General features: G+C 43.6%; 1 protein-coding gene across 1 annotated transcript in view; it reads right to left on the bottom strand.

The window, feature by feature from the left end:
• Positions 1-23048, bottom strand: part of MLXIP (MLX interacting protein) — a 40465-nt gene that overhangs the window by 546 nt on the left and 16871 nt on the right. Inside the window, exons 2-16 of the mRNA XM_062504195.1 lie at positions 16451-16557; positions 16049-16134; positions 14711-14800; positions 14389-14430; positions 13195-13366; positions 12192-12281; positions 11517-11608; positions 10753-11419; positions 7819-7940; positions 6915-7101; positions 6024-6148; positions 3549-3647; positions 2249-2376; positions 1139-1262; positions 381-510 (exon numbers count right to left, since the gene is read on the bottom strand). Coding sequence (XP_062360179.1) covers positions 381-510; positions 1139-1262; positions 2249-2376; positions 3549-3647; positions 6024-6148; positions 6915-7101; positions 7819-7940; positions 10753-11419; positions 11517-11608; positions 12192-12281; positions 13195-13366; positions 14389-14430; positions 14711-14800; positions 16049-16134; positions 16451-16557 — 2261 coding nt within the window. The remainder of the gene's footprint in view (positions 1-380; positions 511-1138; positions 1263-2248; positions 2377-3548; positions 3648-6023; positions 6149-6914; positions 7102-7818; positions 7941-10752; positions 11420-11516; positions 11609-12191; positions 12282-13194; positions 13367-14388; positions 14431-14710; positions 14801-16048; positions 16135-16450; positions 16558-23048) is intronic.

The raw sequence follows: 23048 nt of genomic DNA, 5'->3' as shown, positions 1-23048 counted from the left end.
TAAATTAAATACTTGCTGAAAGGCAAGAGGGAAAGAATCAAGCATTGATGCCCAAAAAGGTCACTATAAAGCTGAATACAAATCTCAGTGGTCTTCCCTCATTATGAGATAAATCACACTGTCAAAACGTACTCCAACTACAGCCAAGATTTTGAAATTTAAATGTAGTTAAAGACTGTTTAAACTCTGATATATCAACAATTTCTTTTTCCTGTCTTCGCAGCCAGAAAAGACTCTTATTTTTTCACTGAGTTAACAAAAAGGAAGTGAAAGTCACATTCAGCATCATGTGCTTTCTTTGCCATCCTCTGACTTTTAAGAAATGCTATTATATTATACTTTCTATGATCTGAAGAGCTGCTGGATAGAACTTCACTTACTTGGCCTCAGAACAGGAAGAGAACAGTGCTGATCCAACCAGGCCAGTGCAGTGTCGTTCAGATCCTTAAAGCTTGTTGTGGAAACCATCCCATTGAAGGACTCAAACAATGGCTTAATAATAATGCTGAACTGCAAACCATCAAATGTCAAGGGAGACAACAAAGGGGGAGTTGAAAACATTCTACGGGAAAGGCTGTGGCAGAGTAAACACTGAATTTCTAATGGACTTCAACTGCCAGAGGGATTGCAATGTTTAAATAATTGTATTTTCAAATTTGTAACACTAAGACTGAGGAAAAAAATTGATCTTTAGTTCCTAGTGATATTCAATATTATTTTGTAAAAGTCCTCCACCCTGCCTGAAGAGGAAAAAAGGGGAATGTGCTAATTTTTGAGCAGCTTTGGCAACTGTAATTCCCCCCCCAACCCCACAAAATCTTTGCTATTGTCTATGTACATCTCCCAAAAGGCAAACAGAGCTGTAGTTACAGCAGAGTCCACAAAAATATTTCCTGCAGTACAATAACCTAGCAAGAAAACCTTGCCTCTCCATTGCATTTTACTTTCCAGTTACCTCCCACATACTGAGGTGAGCAGTTCTGCAAGGATCCACAACCACAGGCAGATGTGGATGAAAACTGAGGACATTTGTTATTTAAGCAACTTGGCTTGAAGTCACAGCATCAGAATCCCAAGTTCTTGGCTCTAAAATACCGGTACCCAAGCCCAAGTTCATCAGCTTTGTATAAAAGGATACAATCCAAAACTTCCAGTTCTGCAATGTCCTGCTTCTCACGTACTCATCAAACAACTTCCTCATGTGGTCAAACCTTTGCCGTGTTACAGGAACCCCTGTAGCAGGCAGCTGTTGCTGGCAAGAACTGAAAAGATGTTTGAAGGTCAGGATCCCACCAAAAAGCACACATTTCTCTTCCAGACTAAACTGCAGCAGGAGGACAATGTGCACTCCTGGTATCTATGGTGGAAGGGCTTCCTAGTGCATGATCTCTCCAGAGTGTTAACTGCTCCAGTCAGGAATAAAAACTGTTCTCCCAACAATTTTTTCTATATTCATGCAGCAAAGCAATTTATCAAGCTGCTACAAACACTTATGGTTATAAATAACAAAACTGAAAAGGAAGTATAACATAGAACAAAGTGATTTTGGGCATCCATTAAGGACGAGGCACATTAGGAGTCAAGGAAAAATTTAGTTACTCCTAAACAATGTTACAGAAGAAGATGTAACAGATTCTTACAAAACAGATCAATTTAAAATAAAACCAAGCAGACTTCAACATATTTTGTAAGAAGAATAAAAAGATTTTGATTCACTGCTAATTCTAATATCATGCCTAAGCTTAAAACTTCTGGAGATGGAAGTAAAGCCACTGCAGTTCTCAATGTACTTTGCAATAGCACATAACTGTAAACCCACAGAGCAAACTGAGGCACTGGGAAGGTGAAGTGATTTATCACAGGTATGTTCAGCCAGTGGCAAACTTCTGGAGCCCAAGTTCTGTATAAACTGACTGCATTTGAAAAGGAAACTGCAGCAAAGCCATTGTGAAGAGCTAGTTCAATCACCAATGAGCTTTATAAAAACATCCTCACCGACTTCTCAGAACTCTTCTGACCTGACACATCCTCCCTGATGCTGTCACTTGTGTATTCCATGCTCAGAGCTTGCTGAAAATCTACAATTTGCACCAGTACCCATCTCACAGCAGCTCAGCTTGGAGCCGGCAGCAGCTTGTTCTGTCCCACACCCGTCTGTCCCCTGGTGTGACACTGAGCACACTCCCTACTGTTTGGCCCAGGCACCACTGAAGCTGCTGCTCCATCCCTGGAAGTTCCCCGTTCTCACAGGATGGTGGCGTTCAGCTCCTCGATTTCCTCCCGGAGGCGCCTGGTTTCCTCCTGCATCTGTGTCCTCTCCTGCTGCAGCTTGGAGATGTATTCCACTGTCTTCTGGAGCGTGATGGCATGGCTGATCTAGGCCAAACACAGACACACAGCTCACCTCCTGCAACAGCCTCAGGCTCATGAGGAGCTTGTTCTCCTAACCTGCACTCCAGCACCTTCTAAATTTTCCTTCACTGTGTACAAAAGCACAGGGTCAGGCAGAGCAAAACACTCCAGATGCTCAACTCTGCATTTCTCTGAATCCTCTTCATGCTCCCCTACAGAGAAATGTGGCTGCAGGGGTTGTTTTCTCCCATAAATTACATTTCTGCTACTTTGTAGAAAGAAGTATTTTAGTAATTTAACATGCTTTATTTCATTATCTGTCCTCTTAAAAGTATTTACAGGACTTACCTAAGTACGGAAGGACGTGCTACATCTCCAGACAGATTTATAGTGCTGGTGGAAGTGCTGCTTCAAGTTGGTAACATAAATTATTTAGTTTGGGAAACCTGAAGTTACTAAACAGAAGGACCCACCAAAAGAGACACATAATAATAATACTCTTCAGTTTGGAGGAAACAATTAAAAATCTGTACTTAAATAAAATAACCAAACATTTCAGTAAAGCTGAGTTTTCAAAAAGGACTTCCATTCAAAATAGGCTGTTCAAGTAAGGAAGTTAAATTCTGACAACATACCACCTAAGTTTCTGAAACTATAAAAGCAAATCAACATGCTGCACAAAAAGCTTTCATATTTTACATGTTTCAAAACTCCTGGTATTCAAAGGTCACTAAGAACTTTGTTGTGCAGATAGATCTGTATTTCAATTTAGTGAACTAAATTAACTAGTGTAGACAGAGTAAGCTTTTAGTTTGAACAGAGTAATTTGACAATGAAAAATCAGGTGGGATTTTTTTTTCTCTGTAAAGCCATGCACAAAAGACAGGTGAAAGGGGCAAAAGAAAGGCCTGGATTCTTAAAGACAGCTAGGTGGTATAAAAGAATCCTGAAGAGATTTTCAAAATCATCTGCTGGGAAGCAGAGATCTCAACCAGAGATCTCTGGTGCAGGAAATGTTAGGAATTTACCTGAGCTTTTCCATTCTACCTCTGCTAACTGCTGTGTTCCAGCACTGTGTGTTCTGATGTGCTCAGCTGACCTCTCAGCAGTGCAATGATTACATGAATTAACAAGACTTTGAGAATGGCTGTTTTTAACATTTCACATTAAACTGTAGATGCTGCTGCAGTACTTACCAACTTGGAGTTGGCTGACACCAAGCTGTTCAGAGCACTGAAACCAATCTTGATATTAAACCTTCGTTTTTGTTCTGAAAGATGCTTCATCCTTCGATTCTGCGTAAGTAAAATCAGCTCAGTTTATGCTGTTCTCCTTTACTGTTCTACTGCTATGACTATTTCATCTACTCAAACTCAGTGTCATTTTTGTAGACTTGCTGGCATTCACAGTCTCCCCTGGAACGACTCTCCAGAATTTTAATAATGAATTGACAGTGTGTGGACCAACTCACCTCTGACATGTGCACCTATTTTAAGCATCAAAATCTGAAAGACACCATATTACCTGGAGGTTCTAGACTTGTACAGTATGCATGTGATTTGTTACTTGCCAGCAAGGCACACAAAGGTTTGAAAGATACTATTTGCCTGTGGAGTGCTTTAGCAGAAAGCAAAGGTCACCCTACGCCTCTTTCTAAGCTTCAGCTGTGTCATCAAGAAGTAAAATACTTAGGATTTATATTAACAAAAGAACAAAGATCAGCAGACCCAGAACTGGTCCAGCCTGCAGTAGAATTACCTTGCAATCAGTAACAAAACAAGTGGCAGGATTTTCTAGGCACAGGAGGATCCTGCAGCCCCTGGATCCCAGGGCTGGGGAGCTACACAAATCACTGACAGGAGCTCCCAAGGCTGGTGTCCATAGAAAGAAAAGACTTTCCAAACTACAAAAGGAGCTCTAGTTTCTGCTCTGGCACTGGGAATGCCAGATTATCCCAAGGCCTCTGAGCTGCTGAGGACAGAGGAGAAGCCGGCAGGTCCCTTCCCAAAGCTGGGGACACACTGCCGCCCTGTGGCTCCCACCCAGCTCAGCTGGAGCCTGGAACAGCCAGGGATCATCATCCCTGGGATGCTTACGAGTGTCACAGCCACAGCAGAGACACAGAGAAAGGAAGAGAACATAACTGTGTAACAGCCCAGGGATTTCTTTGTTCTGAGTCTCTCTCTGGTAGCACCAGCCTGAGTTGTTCCTATTGCTGCACTACTCAATTTCTGCTTTTTCCTGAGAGTCTGCCATAGAAAACCTGGGATGAAGAAACTTCTTTAACTGAGTTTGCACTTCGAAAACACATTCCTGGCAGCAGCTCACCATCACCTCACTTTATAATGGAGGAAAGCAATGTAATAAAGCAGTGAAGTGGTTGCCCAAAACCACAGAAAATGCACGTTCATGAGCAGAACTGAGATTTCCACCGCCCTCTATGCTTTGCCAAACTGAAATAACCATGTTACCTAGCAATACAGAACTGTTTAGTCTAACTAGCAATACAGAGGAACAAAAGCACATACATCTGGAGTCTGGCAAGTATCACTGTTTCTCTCTTGTTTTACAGAAGAGTTACTAACAGTACATATCCAAAGCAATTTCTGTCAGAGCAGGTGTGTTTACATGGCTGTAAAGCCTATTTCATAGCCATGTCCTTGCTTTTCCATCTAGTGACCACTTTCCTACCATCAGCCAGCCCTACTAATTTGTTCCTTTGTTACCTTACTCTCTAGCAGAACAGGCTGAATCCACTGCTTGTGAGCTTTCACACCAAGCAAATCCCTGCCAATTTTGATGAGTAACTTGCACCATGGTCAGCAAGGGGCAGTTCCAATTGTCCTCTGCAACAAATATAGACTTGAGTGTAGCCATAGGCTGCAGGTGTTAAGACTTACCTTTCTGCCCTAGAGTAACCAAACTCACAGGGTACACAGAGCCAGAGAAGCCAGGAGAGGGCTGGCACTTGCAAAACAGTTAAGTAACACTCCCTTCCACAACGGAATGAATAAGAGGGTTACAGCTGATTGTTCTGATGGGGTTTTTTGAGAAATTTCTCATGCCACCACAGAAAGTGTTCTGACAAGGTCAGCCTGTGTGTGAGGTACAACCAGCTCTCGGGTGCCCTCTCTAGGCTGCCGAGTTCTTACCCCAGTAATTCTTGAAGGGTTTTACAGGTGTAACTTGTAGAGTCTCTGGAGCTGCTTCTCTGTGGAGCAGCACAGCATCACTGGAGACATGTAAGTAACTCAGCAGGCCAAGAACTTCCCCTCTAGCGATGGCCAGAGCCCTGCAGACTGAAGAGCCCCAACAGAACAATGGCAAAAAGCCACGGTTTAGAACACTACGCCTGAAACCTTTGACCAAGTAAACTGACACCTGTCACAACACTCCTGTGAGACACAGCAGGAACTGCTGTCACTGTAAGGACCTGCAGAAGTACAGCTAAGCCTGGCCCCTCTGGTGAGGCATCCCTGAGAAAGCAGAGTCGATTAGTCTGACATTTTGAATTGCAGAGCAGCATGGATGCAGCAGCAAGCTAAGCCCTACACACAAATATGCCACTGTCCTGAAGCACAGCTTTCCCTTGTCCATGCTCATGCATCAGGACAGAAAAGCAGACAGAGGAAGGCATAGGAGAAAATCCTCTAAAAGGAAGGGACACACACCTTAAGTGCAGCCATAGTAGGGTCAGTGGCAGGTTTTCCTGAGCAGCTGCTCTGAGGTGACTGTGGACTGGGGCTCTGCTCAGAGGTGCAGGGGGAAGCCTGGCCTGAATTCTGACAGTCCCGGCCTTCAGAAAGGAAAAAAAACACAAAACACATTAACAAACAACTTCTTGTAGCAAATGTATCTGCTGAGAAATTTCTACTCAGAACTGAACCGAAATGCAGTCAGCAACCAAATTACACTGCTTGATGCAGCAACCACATGCTTGAAAACATCAACACTGCTGGGAAAGCTTAGGGTATCATGTCACATGATACATCCTAAATAGCAAGATGTAAAAGTCCTTTCACACACACATTATTTTAGCAGAAGCATGTTGGATGCACAGGCTGTGATTCCATTGTCCTGCTGGGCTCCCCCACTTGTCTCTAAAGGCCTAGAACACGATGGTGACACTTAAAAGCATTTACCACCAGAGCCAGCCCAGGAACACACTGTCGATGCACATGCAAAAGGAGTCTTTGCACTTACCTACAAGGATTCTGTCTGAGATCCTTCAGCCAAAATCAGAGCTATGACACTGAACAACAAACCTATTCAGCACTTCCTACACAGATGCCTTTCATTTCTTGGTGACTACAACAGCACATCCTTTTAGAAAGGAGTGACTTACAGGAACCACAAAATCACAGTTTGTGGGGATACTGCACAGTCATTTAAGACAAAAATTGCAAACTACTGAATGCAACTGAAGCTATGGAGTAGAAGGGTCTGAAAAGCTTTTCCTTCAATAATTATCTGTGGATCCTCAAGGCCCCTTTACACCCTGCCTACCCAACAGACACACTTCCATGTGCAGGGGAGAGAATGCTTACAGCTTTCTAACTTACTAGGTGTAGGTGAGGGAACTTGTGAACTGCAACAGTGGGAAGGGATGTGCTCTCCTTTCACCAACACATCCTGGACTACACTAGGAGGGAAGAGATGTGAGACTGTGGACTGGCTTTGTTGACTACTTGGTGCTCGCTGTGCTGGACCAACCAGAATGTTACTACGGAACTCCGTCACCCCGGGAGCCTGGGAACAGCACAGAAACAGCACAGAGAAAAACAAAGAGAGCAGAGGGGGCAGTGTGGGGGCAGAGGGAGAGAAGGGATGAGAGAAAGGAGAAAGTGGAGGGAGAGATTAAGAAAGAGAAAGAGAGAGAAAGAGATTTGTTACCTTGCCTTTCACTAAAAGTAGCAAATTAATACATGATTAACAATCTGATGACATGAAACAAGGGCTAATATATAAGGAATTGGCAGGCACCAAAGGCAGGCTTCTGGCAGGAGACCAGTATCCTTTCATAACTTAAAGCACTATTACAACACATCAACAGCATAATATACTAAAATCCATCTCCATCTTCCTGCACACAACATACTGGGGAAACCCACTCACATACCCAAGGCATGTTTTCCAATACGGCAATGGAAAGGTGAGCTCCCTGGGCTCCTTCCAGCTCCTGCACAGTTAAAGCACAAACCATCCCCATCCACAGCACTGTGAATACAGGCCTCCTTGGAACCTTACTGTTGTGTGAGACAGAGCCTGTCAAGACTATAAAGTGCTTCCAAGCCCATAAAGTGGCTACATTAAAAATAAGCAAACATAAAGCTGAATGCACAAATGCATACATTGGGTAAGAGATGTTTCAGTGGACTCGTTACCTGCCTGAGCACATTATGGCTCTCACTACTTGCAAATAACAGGCCTAGAAAATAAATGTGTCATTTTTTTTCTTCTCCTTACTCTGACAATTCCAGCTGGTGCAATTGCAACATTAGACTGAGACGTGGCTGGCGTCAAAATCCCCTCTCTTTTTAAAGGTGCTGGAGTTACAATCACAGCTCTGGACTGTCCCTGAAAGGCAGCTGAAGAACACAATTCAGTTAGAATAGTTAATGAGACAAAAAAAGAGATGGAGATTATTTTGTATGAAATAATTTGTCATTAAACACAGGTGTGGATCAAGGGGAATCTATCTGGTACTATTTCACTGCAGCTCTAATAATCTCAACCCTGTTAATCCAGTACAAAGGGCTTCAACACTCCAGCTATTTCTGAGTTTTCTATTATCACTGTCAGTGTTTCAAGGTGAATTTACAGAGGTATGTAGTAATTCAGGGAGATGCAAAGTGTCTTCATTCTGTCAGAGTCACTTGACAGGAGGAAGACACTCTTCCATCCACACTTTGGGATCTCAGGCTTGCTCTGCTGATCCAGGAAGGATCAATGACTCAATAGTTCATGCTTCCTCGCATACGCATCTTAAATCCTTTCCCTCAGCACTTCAGCCTACCAGCTTCTTTCACTATCTGGTTTTATAGCTGCTTTAGATGACACACAACCACAAGACAACCAAATGTGACTGGGAACCAGCATCAAAACTCTACAAAATATGCTAAAGAACCAAGAGTTCTGCAGTGCTTAGGCAGCTAGACGTAATTCTGAATAGCAGCAAATGTCTCCACAAGAATCTGTGAAGATCTCCACGTAACCAATGCAGATGTGCAATTACTACCATGGCACTTATGGTGACATGGTTCTTGCCCAGTCTAGACAGAACATGACTGACCATCCTAAACTGTTACTAAGGGAAGAACCAGGCAAAGATACAGCTTCTGTCTGGGTTTTGATAACACTGAACCAAACGTATTTGGCTTCACTTTTGGCTGTACTGGTTCAGCTCTCCTTTGTACAAATAAAGGCATGGTGCACGACTGAAGTGTCAGCACAGCTCAGGCCCTGCAGAGCCACCCCTCTGCAGTTCAGCATCAGGAACCTGAAGGACACACACAGCAGGACAGGGAGACAGTGCAGGGATATCCAATGTCCCCTCCCTGACGATGTCACATGTGACTGACAACTGTTTTGACTCGAGTGGAGTTTCTGCACAGCCTCCATAAGAGAGGCCTGTGGACTGCACAAGCCTTGTGCTAGCCTTGCATGGGTCTGTATGGAGGAGAGCTCTGTCACTGACACAGGGAGTTCATTCTTTGAGCATTCCCACATCTAAACCTGGAATCACAACCCTTCCACTGTTCACTGATGTTCAGCTGGACTTGTAACATCTCTACTGACCTCAAGAGCCTACTCCCCTTACCAGTGCATTAATGCCGCTGCACAGGCTTGGCCTTTCTGACTTCAACATTTGGGGAACTGCAGCAGCCAGCAACAATATTTAGCAGTCACTTTACATGATACATGTGTTCTGTCCTACACATGCATCTTTTGCAGACTTTCCTCTCAAAAAATCAGCACAGCACCTTTATCATGAAGTGGTGATAGCAGTGAAGTCTTGCACCTGATGAGACAATCTGTACAGGTTTTCGAGTCCTTATACCACACAGCAGCTCTAACACAAGATATAACATAATTTGCTCTACAGCCACGAGATGATTTGTCCTGAACACAAATGACAGGCATAAATGCCTCAGTTACAAGTACTGATGTTTATTCTACTGCCAAAAATAAAGCTCTAGTATTTATATAAATTCTTGGATTCGTCCCCTGAGCTTGATGTCCAAGTAGTTTAGGAACACCATGATCCCCAAACACATGCCACTAATCTAGATGAGAAACAAAGCCACTGGTTGTGATGGTCTAGAAGCAAATGCTAGAGCACTACACAAAAGTAATGTATGGGGTGAGGAACAACCCAGGAAGCACTGAGAAAAGCAGGAGCAAAGGCTTTCTGAAAATGAGTTGCTTACAATCTTCACTAGGTGAGAAATGCACGTCTCGACTGCTGAAGGGACATGGACTGTTAGTTTATAACATCCTATGGATAGGAACACTGCCTTTAACACCCTCATGCTATTAATCATGGATCAAATTGATCCCAGTGACATCCTGGAATTAGATCTTGGCTCTTCTGAACTTCTCCAGAACAGTCATTTTTCTTTTTGGTGGGTAACCTCACTATCAGGCCCTGGCAGACACACCTACCCCCTAGTAAAGCCTGTTTAACATTACTCCTCCAGGTAGGCTTTTTCTTGAATTATTGTTGCACATTTCAAGTGGCTGAAGTCACTTGGCCCCCGGCCACCACAAATCTATTTTTAGATTGCAATAATCCCAAGAAAAACATTCTGCCTTGTCCTGCTCTAGCCCTGAGCTTTCCTACAAGCAACATCTTAAGCGTTATTTTCACTCCTGATCTTGTTATTCTTTGCCTTGTGCAGCACCAGTGGCTCCAAATCCTACCCAGTGTGGAAGTCCCAGGTGTTTCTACCCTGACCTGAAACCCACTTCTGATTTAAAGCATCTCAAGGGTCTCTAGACTGCTTGAGACAAAGATCTCCATGTCCCTGAGGAAAATCTCCTCCTCCACCATGTCTGAATGCTTTGAGGGCAGTTAATCACATCACACCTAAATCCAGGGTTTCTATGGAGCACGGAGCTGGGGCAGCTACACAGCCCATCACAGATGTTATAAAGAGAGACCCCCTTCTGCAGGTCAGCTTTTCACACTCAATCAAAACTGCTTCCAATCCTTGCAGCAGTCCAGAGCATCCCACTGAATAGTGCAGCCACTTGCATTCAGCCAGCGGATTCAAGAGTTCCGTGTACACACTCAGAAGCTCTATTTTAACTTATGTAAAGCAAGAAAAGCAAGAAGGTCTTTTTCTCCTGCTAGTCCAACTCAGAAAACAAAAACCATCCTCCCGCAGCGCTCCTCACCTGGGGTGATGAAGGCATTCTTTACCAGTAAGGACACTGTTTCAAGCTTCGGAGCAGGCACTATTTTTTGTGACTGTTTGGGCCTTGTCCCAGCACTGGCCAGAGGAACAGGTTTGGGGAGTGCAAATGTCAGCTGGGACTGCAGCTGGGGCCGGGGCTGCCCCTGCACTACAGCAGTCTGGAAGGCCAGGTTACAAGGCACTCCTGCCCCCGGCTGCTGCGTGGCCAGGACCAGGCTCTGGCTCTGGCTCTGGCTGAAGGTGGTGGCAGGGGCGTTGTGGGTCAGCGTGGCAGAAGCCGTGTGAGTGATGACAGAGGATTCACAGAGGAACTTGGGGGTTTCTGGAGCAGCGAAGGCGGCGGGGGCGGGGCCCGGGCTGGAGCTCAGCGGCACCGCGGGCAGCGGGGACTGCTGCTGGGCACTCGTGGGCTGCAGCAGCGGCAGCGCCGGCTGGAACACTGACATAAAAGTTTGTGGCCCGCTGAGAGACGAGTCGGGAGGGAAGTCTGCCGGCTGGATGAAAGGTCCCCCACTTCTAATGCTGGAACACTGATCAGCAACGACGTCAGGAATGACAGGAGCAGGTACTGAGGAAGGAATCAGTCCATCGCTGATGTTCTCTGCTGGAAGTGTGCTGGGCAACGAACCCGATGTCAGGACAGGAGACTGAGAGACAAGGAAATATCACTGATTCAGACATGTCTGAACTCCTCCTGAGAGGACACGGTTCAAGGCAGAGCCTTCTGTTTTAAACCTCTCTTACCTGGGAGGAGTGGCTGCTGCTGTCTGTGGTAGCTGAGCTGACAGCAGACACGGAAGGGAAATAATTACTGGAGCGACTGGGCGTGAATAATTCTGAAACATGAAAAGTCACCTATTAATTTTCTACTTTTCAAACTCAAGATACAACATTGCCTAATCCTAAAATTCACAGGAATATCAGTATTATTTAGTAAATAATGAAACCATAGGATTTTTGCTTCATACAACTGATGTTGACTGAGCAGTGAATTGCTGTCTTCCAGAGGAACTCTGTCTTTCGGGCTGACTCCTTCAGCTTTCGTGCAAACTGGGACAATGCAAAAATCAGTCCTTTTAAAGGTTCATCTACACACAGAAAGCCAAGAGCTGATCCTCAGTGAGTCCCTCAAAGTACAGTTATCTGGTGCAGACTGCTTGCAGAGCCAGCAAATAGATGTGGCTCTACTTCCATGAAGATCCATAAACATCAAAGTTGTCAGCAGCAGTTTAATGTTACATGGAATCCTTGACAGTGCCATAGAACATTCAAAGACAAACAAAATAACTGTCTTCATCACTAAGAAGTGTGAAATGGGAAAACCTTCGATGTTTGTAACACTTAAACTTTTTTTTTAAACCTAGTTCATAAATCACTGCAATATTGAAGAAATTAATGAACTCTATATATGATTCTTACCCTGAAAAGGCTCAAAAGTATCCATAAAATCAAAATTTGGTTGGAGAGGAATAAGCCCTGGTTGAATCATGTCAGCATTTCCTAAGTGTCCTGCAAAATTCAGGAGACAAATTAGATTAGCTTCCCACCACTCACATAATAACAGCAGCAGGAATAAAACACTCCACAGCCAGGCTTGGCCGAGATGTTACAGATAAACTGCTTCTGAAAGGAACTGAGCATCTGCTTCTCTTCAGAGCTACAGCACAGTCCAGATATCAAAGCCATGGGGGAATGAAACTTTCAATTACTAACATGGAAGAAGTGAACCCTGAAGGCTCTAACTGACAGCTGGGATTGTCAAGCTCAGATGCCTCCTGCTCCCAAACCTCCTGTCTTACCCCTGCTACACTACACACAACCTTGTTGGGAAGCACAGCCTGAGCTCACAGCAGAGTATTTTAAAATAAACAATCACCCATTTCATTTGCCTTGAGCACAATTCATGCAAACTATGGCTGCTCTGGAGTTGTTCAGACATCCATGCAGCAGGGATGGTGAACAGTGGACATGTGCTGTCCCATCAGGCAGTCAGAGCCTCCACAGAGCTGAACAGCTCTTGGGATTGTTTGCACAGATGAAACTTGCACTGGTTCTACTGGACAAAGCCAAACAAAAATACACAGGCACTCCCTTAAAAATACACACACAACTATGCTTTGAGATAAATCACAATGTCTTCACTACTGATAAAGTAAATACTGCTCAGTACAGATTCATTCAGAGCAACACTGGGGGCAAAGCTGGGAGCAGCATATAAGAAGTGAAGACAGAAATTAAATTCAGATCATTAACTGGGGTTCTACAATCTACAGAATTATAAGACAGCTACATTTCCTGATCTGTTTTTATCTGTATCAGCAATGTAAGATAGACCTCACAGGCAAAAAACTAAAGCAGCCAAGCAACAAACCAGAATTTTTGTAGGGGTTCTCATTGCAACATAGCTACAGCCAACAAATACCTATGTCCCTGGAATTTGGCCAGGAAACCAGCTGATGTGAGGAGAGTGTGGAGAACAGGGTGTCGGTGAACTCGGACATGAGCATGTCTGCATCCAAGAGGCTGCCTTCCTCCATGGGGACTGGGGTTTCTCTGCCATACCTTCTCTTTTGCCAGAGAACCACATCATCATCCTGGTCAAAGGAAAGGAAGAGAGGTCAGGCTGCCTAGCAATGCCAAAGCAGTCTGGTGCAGATCTGTAAAAGCAGCCCTCATTTTTCACATTTTTAAAGAAAGAGCCTCTCTTTGAGGAGCCATCAAATGGACTGAAACACATCAGTGGTGCTTCTGATACACCAACAGCTTCAGCTCACCGAAATGCCACAACACTCTGGGAAAGCTTATCACCCAAAACCCAGATGTTGACTAGAAAGATGTAAGACAAATAACAACCATTCCTTATCTGATCGATTACACAAGTATTTTTGCCCCTAGTTTAACAATCCCTTGGTTTGAATAAAGATTAAAAATAACATGACTAGCAAGAATGCAAAAAACAACTGTCTTGTGAGATGTATCTGAAACTCCAAGTCTGCACACTTTGCCCATGAAAAATCCAACAAAATGTGACTTGGCTTATCCATCCCTCACTACAGGCTGAGTTAAACTGCACTGCCTCGCAAAAACAGCAGAACAGTGCTTCTGATCATCAGCTTACATACCCAAAGTAGCTTTGATAGTTTAAGGGGACATACTAAATGGTGATACCACTGCTCCTTTAACCATTTTGTCCTTTTATAGGATTCTGGCATAATATCTGCCTGAGCTGTGGGCACAGCAGGAAAATCTGCAACATGTAGCTCCCACATCTTCACAGCTCCAGTTACACAAGCAAGGCAGCAGTGCCAGTTACAACTCAGTAACAAGATGAAATCATGTGCCAGCCCTCAAAGAGATTGATCTCACTGGGCATGCAACACTGATTCCCATTTCTTCTGTCACAGCACTTGACACTCAACCTTCATCCAATTCAAGCTACAAATCTTACACTGCTCTCTGAGGCACAGAACACTAACGCGTCCAACCTTAATTAAGGCTTAAGCAAGATGCTTGTCTTTAGATTTTAATCAAAGCAAGCTACTGCACGTTACAGTTTTGTTATCTACTGTGGGTTCTACAAACATAAGTGCTGCCACTTCTCAGCGGTGTTACCTACCCTGACCAAACTTGAAAGATCTTCATCTTTGTGTTTCTGTAACTGCAAAAGGAGAACACAACAGATGGTGAAGTCAGAATAGGTCCTGTATGTGACAGTGGAAGACCTGATTTTGAAAAACTTGTAAGACCCAAGCATGCACAATCAGTCCCAGCACAATAATTTTTAGTTAAGTGGAACTAACCAGGTAAGCATGTCTGTACCAGTTTATCATCTGTTTTAAGTACTCTTGCATGCCAGAAAAAGTGATAGATAAACTCAAAAAGCAACAATATACTGATCAAGCTCAAGCAAACTACTTTCACTATGTAAACCAACACACCCTTTTCTTGAAGTATGTTCTCCACTTGTGGTATTCCCTAATGACTATTTCAATTCTTCGTTTCCAGTACTTCCCTTCTGTTGCAATGGCCTGAGAACACAAACACATACCATGAATTACACGGAATCACATAAGGGCTGAATATTCAATATGTTTCCAAGCAAATATTCAGGCATAAAAAATGCAAAAGAAAGCATGCTAATTCTATTTGAGCTCACGTATCAGCAGCCCACACTGTCCCAGAGTGCAGCTATCACAGAGCAAATCTGACAGTACTAACTTCATATTTCCCACAAAAACCAAACACCAGATGACATCTGACTGCACTGTCAGCATCTCCCACAGCAGCTCAACCATAACCAAGAGTTAAGAAATGGCAAAAAAAAAAACCTATAAAAATTAATTTACTGAAATATAACGTATAAAGCACACAATATCCTGTGAATTTCACAAGGTCACATGCACACACACATAAGCAGAAGCTGCTATGAATGACACAAAGCAATAAAAATCTGATGTCCAGCTCAGGGAGGACCTTGCAGGCCACACACTGATGGCAACAAAAGGATCAGACAAGATGAGTCTTCAATGTATCACAGAGAGCAGTGTGCAAGTTAGGGAGAGCAGACTAATAAGAGCCTTAACTTTGTGTTCGAGGGTCACTTTCAACACAAACATCAACACTGTTCTTTCAAAAACCTGAGACAGTTCCACAAACTCATCTGGAACTCCTTTGAGTTATAAATTACTCTAAAGTTATGCAGTATAGAGAGAGCCATACATTGCCACATCAAGGGCCTCACTGGTTTTCTGCAAGGAGCCAGAGGGCAGATGTTAGTTTTCATTTATGTTTACAGGAGCAGAAAAATGAAAGAACACAAACTCATATTTGATCTGTCTGTGAAACTACCTCAACACAGAAAAATAAATTGCTTGTTCTCTTGAAACCACACCTTGCCAATTACATAAAATACAGAACACTCTCCCAGGGTCACTTAGATTCAGTCCTGAAAATAGTCATCACTCTGATTTCCCACCGACTTCCAGTCAGAAGACAGCAGTGGCTGTCAAAATCTTAACTATTCAAATAGCACCTCTATAACTTATGATTCATCAAACTACAACATTAACATAAATCACACAGATAACAAATGTCCTGGCTGCACCTTGATCATCCTAATGTGATGAACTCACAAAACTGGGTTCACTCTGCTTTTAATGGCTCCTTGTAAATAAAAACAGAGCACAGCCTGGCTATGCTGCCCTTGTTTCCAGCAGACCAGAAAATCCTGTTACAAACTCCAGAGCTCACTGGGCTGTTCCTGGGGTTTCACACACCTCTGGCCGCCGGTGCTCATCGACATCCACGGAGCCATCCAGAGGGGTCACAAAGTGGCACACGGGGTTCTTGCGCTTCTCCAGGTCTGAAACAACAACGGAAATGCAAGTGCTGAGCTCGTGCAGGGCTGCAGAGAGCTGTCACTTCAGTGCCAAGGTGTCACAGGGAGCCTAGCTAGGATTCCTTCCTGATAAACTACATGACACAGGGGGATGTGGGGCTGTGCTCGGAGCACTCAGCGCATCCTCACTGTGGGCACATCCAGGAAAGCCCTGACCCAACAGCATTGCCTCAAACATCAGACCTTGAGCAGATTCCCGAGCTTTTCACTTGACAATAGTTTCAATTCTCTTGTTCTCACCGATGTTTCAGGAAAGACCCAGCCCCAGCACGGTACTTACACTGCATGTACCAGGCCCTCCAGATGGCGTTATTGAGACGGATTTTATCTCTCCACTGAAGCTTCAATCCCTTAAAATTTTTCCATTTTGGCGAAACCAACCTTCCACTGCAACAAAACAGACAACAAATCACTCTGCTTTCAGATTTTCTCTCTCTTCCTTTCAAGACAACGCATTCCCCCTAAACCAGCCAAGCAGAACTGGCTAGTGTGGCTTGCTGTAGCCAGTCACAACTTTTGCTGTCCATGGCTCACTGAGCCAGGAGCCAGAGATTAATCCAGTCTTCAAGAGTCCTCCATAAGAACTAAGAACTGTCACAACTGATCTCACAAATATCAGCAGGAATGAAATTAATTTCACCTACACTTTTCTCTTTGCCAGTATCACACCTTTTCTAATCCCTACCTATGGGCTTCCACCAACTGGGATCGAGATTACTTAAATTAAGAGGCTTCTGCACGTTTGGTCAGATACAGTTCCATTCGATTTTCCAGGCTGGTAACACTGGAAAGGAGGAATGAAATGCTAGCTCTGGCCCAAGAAAAAAACATAACCTATCAATTCTACACTGCTGGTAATCAGAGCTGGACACAAAGGAGTACCAACAGGCAAGAAAGAGTAACTTTTCTCCAAGGAAAGGCAAGGCTGGAAAAAGAAATGGCTTATGCATGAATGCTCCTGGGAGATGGAAGGGAAATGGAAGAAAAAGGAAGAAGCAGCAGGGACTCTAGCAAGCTCTGTATAAACACAAACTACCCAGCCCTTAAACACACCTTTATGAATCATTAATCCATACTATTGACAGGGCAAAGGAAGTAGGAAATACTCATAACACAGTGAACTTCATGACAGAGATTAAAGTATAAAAACTGTGCCTATCCCAGATTTTCCCTTTTTTTTTTTGGGGGGGGGGGGAGGTGGGGGGGGGGCTAGCCCCACATCTTCCAAGTTTGTCTCTTGTGTGTTTGTGCAACCTTGCTATGAGGGAACTGGACCAGCAATACCACCTGCAACCCATACAACAACAAAGGAAACAGGTTCACCTTGACACACTACGAGCATCAGGTCAAGGGGTGATGGACACGAAGGAGTGACAGGAGCAATGTCACCTACAAACACTCTGCCCTCTCAGAGGAGATCCCCTGAGCACGTGTGGTCAGCAATGGTCTCTGCCATGAACTGCAGAGGCACTGGAGATGTACCAGCACACACAGTGCCCTGGCACAGGCCATTTGCCTCACACATTCAGTACAAATGAGCTCAGAGAGGAATTATATATCCATAAAGGCTCATTTCACATTTAAGCTCTAAAATCGCTGTGCAAATAGGCAGCACATCCTATAGAAGTGCAAGGCACTTCCCTTGGCTCACCAGAGCTCACGCACAGAGCCTAGAGAACTGATGATTCCCAGCTTCCCATTTGGTCTGGGAAACCTCCCAATAGCAGCTCTTTCTAAAGAAACCTTTTAATAAAACTTGCAATACTAAAACCAAGTAAAAAGTCTTAAGCCTAAACAAAAGAAATCAGAATGCCAGAGCTGCCAATAACAGGATATTAAACCAACTCTTTTTCATGTATTTCGTTCACCATTTCTTTCCTGCCTTGCTGACACCACAACTGCTCTCACATTCAGGTAACTCCCACAGCTCTGACAGTAACAGAGGAGCAAATGCCCGGCTTCAAACAAGAGACAGGTAAAGAAAACCAGCTCTGCTCTTTCAATTTTACTGCCCTATAAAATGCCAGCTGTGGCAACAGGTTGTAGCAACCCACCAGCAGATGAGTTGTTGCCTGACTCGGAAATTTTTTTTTTCCCTCCTTATCCTCTTTAAAAATAAACTGTGATGTTCTTTTATGCACAACAAAGCAGATGCAGAGACCAAGTATGAACTGCACTCAAAGGATAATTCCCAGCAGCAAGGGAACAGGTAAGTGATGAATTTGTGAGCCCTGTCCATGCCCATACCCTTTGGGGTGTAGGCTGTATACTGGACTATGATACATGGCTCTCCTGCAGCCTTTGGGATGCTGGTGCTTGATAAAAAAAATAAACTATAAACAAAATTTGGTACACAAAATAGAACATGAGCACCCCCAAGACAAGCAGACTTGGTGGAGCAAGCAACTTCATTGACTGGGAGTGAGAGCAAACCATGCCAACTATAGCAAGGAATTGAAAAATCATGGCTAATGTACTTGTGCTCTCACTGGGCTTTAAGATACTCAGTACCATCAGACTCTGCCATGGACATTTAGGAAATCCTTCCAGATAATTTATTTTCAGTAGTGCATCCATATGCCACTCTTTGAAATACATCTCCCAAAATCCCACTTTAAATCTCAAGACTTTTAGTTAATGGAAAGATCTCCAACCATTTCATCTCACTGTTACCCAGCCCATGTGTCAGGTCAGAGAGTGGATCTCCACCCATTTAATATTTCTCCCACCACTGCAAACTATCCCAACACCCTCAGTGCTCACTGCACAGCCAGCTCTGCCTCAGAACCACTGCATGCTTTATCCTTCCTTCTAAACCCAGACTAAAGCACATCTTTTCCTGTTTCTCATCTGCACATTAACAGTTTGGAGACAGGAGATTAACATGCTGGTGCATCACCAGCACTGACAAAGTACCCACATGCCTTTGACTAAGAAATCTGTCAACTTAATGTTCATCTCTTCATAGCTCTGTGTGACTCGACAGTTTGCCAAAGCAACAAAACTCTAATAATCTGCACTCAGAATAACAAGAGCAAATGCTTTTCTATAAAAAGACTGAAGGAAACTGTAATCAAGTCTGGTACACTCCTTGCATCTTCAAAGAGCTAATTAAAATTGGAATTAAAACATAAATAGTTTAAAATATTTTCAATTACATTCTTAGAAAATACTAAACAAGACTAGTACATCAAAAGAAGGAAGTGATTAAGAACCTATTCTTAAAATAATTATTATTTTTAGTTCCCATGGGAGCAAAACACAAGTCCAGCTTGAGGTCAGAAATGAAACGACTTCAGCCTCAGTGGAGAGGAATCAGCATGAAGCTGACAATAATATTTAGACACTATTTGAAATTCCAAAGTCAATGGAAAGTCAATTACTTTGAACAGCACTGTGACTGAGAGCAGCTGCCTAACTAAAAGCAGTCCTCAGATTTTAAAGCAGCAAAACAACAACAAGAAAAAAACCCAAACAACTGGAGACACCATCTGGCTGCTGCTCCTGCCAACTCCTACAGCAAATGTGGAGCAATTCCCAACAGGTGGATGGTCAGCATGTACCTGCAGCACAACCCTGGAGCACAGCCGTGGTCCAGCAGCTGCTGCAGCTCTGGGGGATGCTGCTCCCAACGAGGGGAGTGCCAGGAGAACTGGACCCAACAGTGCACAGTACAAGGCAGGACAGCTGCACCCACAGCTTGTGGGAATGCTGGTGCTGCACAGAGGCTGCCCAAGCTGAGGAACACGGGGAGCCAGGCTCCCAGGTGCATCCTGCAGGGGATGCTGCTGCCAGAAGCTCAGCTCATGTAAGCAATGCTGAAAGAATAGGTGACTTTCATGTTCTCCTCACTAGCACACAGATCAGATCAAATCAAATCAAATCAAATCAAATCAAATCAAATCAAATCAAAGCAAAGCAAAGCAGCTGAAAACCATCTGGTGAGTGACTTGCAATGCATTCCAGCAGCTCAGTCTCCCATATATAAATCTCCACCTCCTGAGTCCAAACGTCCTCATCAAGTGATTTGATCACAGCAAACCAGCCAAAAGAGCTTCAGCTCAACAGCAACAGAGCTGGAAATCCCCTTGGACGCAGTGGCCCCAGCGTGCTTCGGAGGGTTGTCAGGGGAGAGGCTGCAGGCACCCCAGGCTGCCACTTCCATCTGCTGCAACTTTCACCTAAGAGTCCTGGATACACCAAGAGAGGCTGCAGTTCATTCCCAAGCTTTTTTACACGTTTTCCCAGCTCAGGAACTACACCTCAGGCAACTGAGATCCAAGCAGGCAGACAGATCACACAGCACTGGTCTCTCACAGTAACACAACTCTCAGTTTCTAAAACTCCAATGAAAGCAGCTGTGTTGTAAAACAATTACAAATCTTCAAACAGCACAAAATTTGCAGCAAAACACAAGAAACAGACATCCACTGTGAAAGCGTGACCTGATTCCCTTCAACACCTTTGATTTCTAAATTTTTCATCAATCAACTGAAATGTAATTAGGGAGCAGACCTGTGTTCTAACAGTATCCTGACAATACCCATTTACAAGTAAAGTTTTGCCTCTCATCATTTCATTCTAGGTTAATAACACTCAGTTAATGATCCTGCAGGATGTTTTAGTAATGCTTTGGACTCAGTAGAGACAAGGCAAAGGGGTGATCCTCTTTCTTAACAGATACACATGAGATGCCATTCACTGCTGCAAAATTTAAACCAGTAGCTCTCCCTAGCACTGAAACAACATTCAATTAATAAACTCAATGAGAAACTCCTCCCAACATCTGTAAGCAGGATCAAGCTCTGAGATGAGATGACTCACAACAGAAGAATCCTCTGTTCTCCTCCCTTAATCAGAGGATTTTAAGATGGACTTCAGTCAGCATAAAACCACATGACAGAAGCACCCTCTGGATTTGGGCAGAAAGAGACATTTATCTGTGTGCAAACCCGGAAGAAATTTAGGGATCCTTCACTACTCATTAGCATTAAGAAACACTTGCATTTTAGGAAACTGATTTCTACAAAGAGCACTGAAGGGGCAGAGAAGCAAGACTTCAAAATATTAAGATAAATTCCATATGCCCTCCTCTTAGCAGGTGGTTTGAATATATGTCAATTCAATGGAAACTGTATGGTATAGCATGGTAGAGTTCACGGGTTTTACACAGTTCAAATGCTTTATTCAGCTGCTTCTGATTCAACTTGCATTTCCCCATTTTTTATCTCTCTCAGAAATGCTCACAACACTACTACAGCCTTACGTTTAAATCCTGTTCTAAGAGAAGGCAGCAGGGAAGACTTTGCTGTAAACATCAGCCTGAAAAAAATCCCCTTTCCCCATTCAGAAAAATTTAAGTTCATTCTCCATGCCATGACGTGTAAAAGTCGCTGAGCAGGATTTTCAGCTGGGAAATCATCTTGGGATTGTAGTGAACTAAATGCTGCACCAAGCAAGAAGTTTTTAAAATACCCTCCGAGGATGGAATTCAGGCTCTCCTGCTCAAAATAAGCGAAGAGTGAATTACCTGCCCGTGGCTACAAAGTTTGTGAGTGACACAGTAGAAGTAGGACATGGATTTTTTTGATGTACCACTGGGCTTTGCACATAAAGTCCTCATTTCCACCCTCACATCTTTCACTTGTTTGATATACAGGGACAAAGAAAATCTCTGGCAATATTTGGCTCCCTAGCTCAGGAGCTGTTATTTTTTCTCTTCTCCTCAGAGAGTACCTGGCCAAGATCTATGGTACATGGAATTTAAACACAAACTTCCAAGTACTGTGGTTTAGATTCCACAGGCCTGTCCTGCTACCCAAATATGCGTTCCCAGCAAGCCCAGCAGATAGGCTGGGAAGCAGCTACTGCACATCTGCAGGAATCACTTCTTCTCCAGATCCCTGGATTCTAATGTGCTATGGTTGTAAACAAATTATTTTGTTTTCAAATCTAAATTCTGTGAACTCAGCTTATGGGAACAAGCTACAGAAATGTCCCATGTTTTCCTGTTTAGGTAATGGATTCCCCCTGCTCTTGTGCTAAAACAACTCTTTTTTTTTGCCTAATTAGCTCCAGCCTCAAAACCCACTTCCTCTGTGCCTCCCCCAAGTTCCTTCCTGTACACAATCATGCAATTTTTTGAGGTAGGGTAAGAATTTTACTTTTATTATAGGCAATGGCAATGAGGCTCTTAATTTAAGTAATAGGACAAAAATCAGACTTGATAGTACAAGTAGCTAAACAGATTAGCTTTTCCAGAAACACAGAAAAGGAACTTTCTGGCTTCTCCCCAGCATTTCATTTTTTCGAAGACACGGTTTTAGTTTGTTTTGTCATCTCCAATCTGTTTTGTTGGGGAGTTGGGCCTGTCAGCTCAGCTCTCCAAGAGCCAAAACTAACAGTATTTCCCCAAACAAAGGTTCATTCAGAGAATCAGATTATATGCATTGTGTGTTGGAGCAAAGGGGCAGGCAAGAGAAACCAAAACATTTCTACACGGTGTGAATGTGTGTAGGACTGGTGAGGAGACCACATTTTAGCATCTTACAATTCCTACCTACAAAATTAATCCCAGCTGCAGCCTGAGGATACTAATCCCAGACAGAGCTCATTTTAAAAGCCAGATTTAGGGCAGGTCATTTGCTTCATTACCTGGTTCATCCTCCTTCCCTGAAATCCTCCTGCAGTAGCAGGCTCAGGGCTGTGGTAGTCATCTTCTATTGCCCACAGACCACAAAGGACAGCAGGGAGCTTTGTGCTAAAGTTAAATCAAACACTTTAAAACAACCAAAACGCCCCCTTACTGTTTGATTCATTACCTTTTAAAAATAATACTTCCATCTTGAAGACAGAGATACTGGACCAGACAAATATTT

This window comes from Cinclus cinclus, chromosome 17 (genome assembly GCF_963662255.1).
Source record: "Cinclus cinclus chromosome 17, bCinCin1.1, whole genome shotgun sequence".
In the NCBI taxonomy this organism is placed as follows: Eukaryota; Metazoa; Chordata; class Aves; order Passeriformes; family Cinclidae; genus Cinclus; species Cinclus cinclus.
The sequence above is the reverse complement of the archived record's forward strand: the minus strand, read 5'-3'. Positions and strand labels throughout refer to the sequence as shown.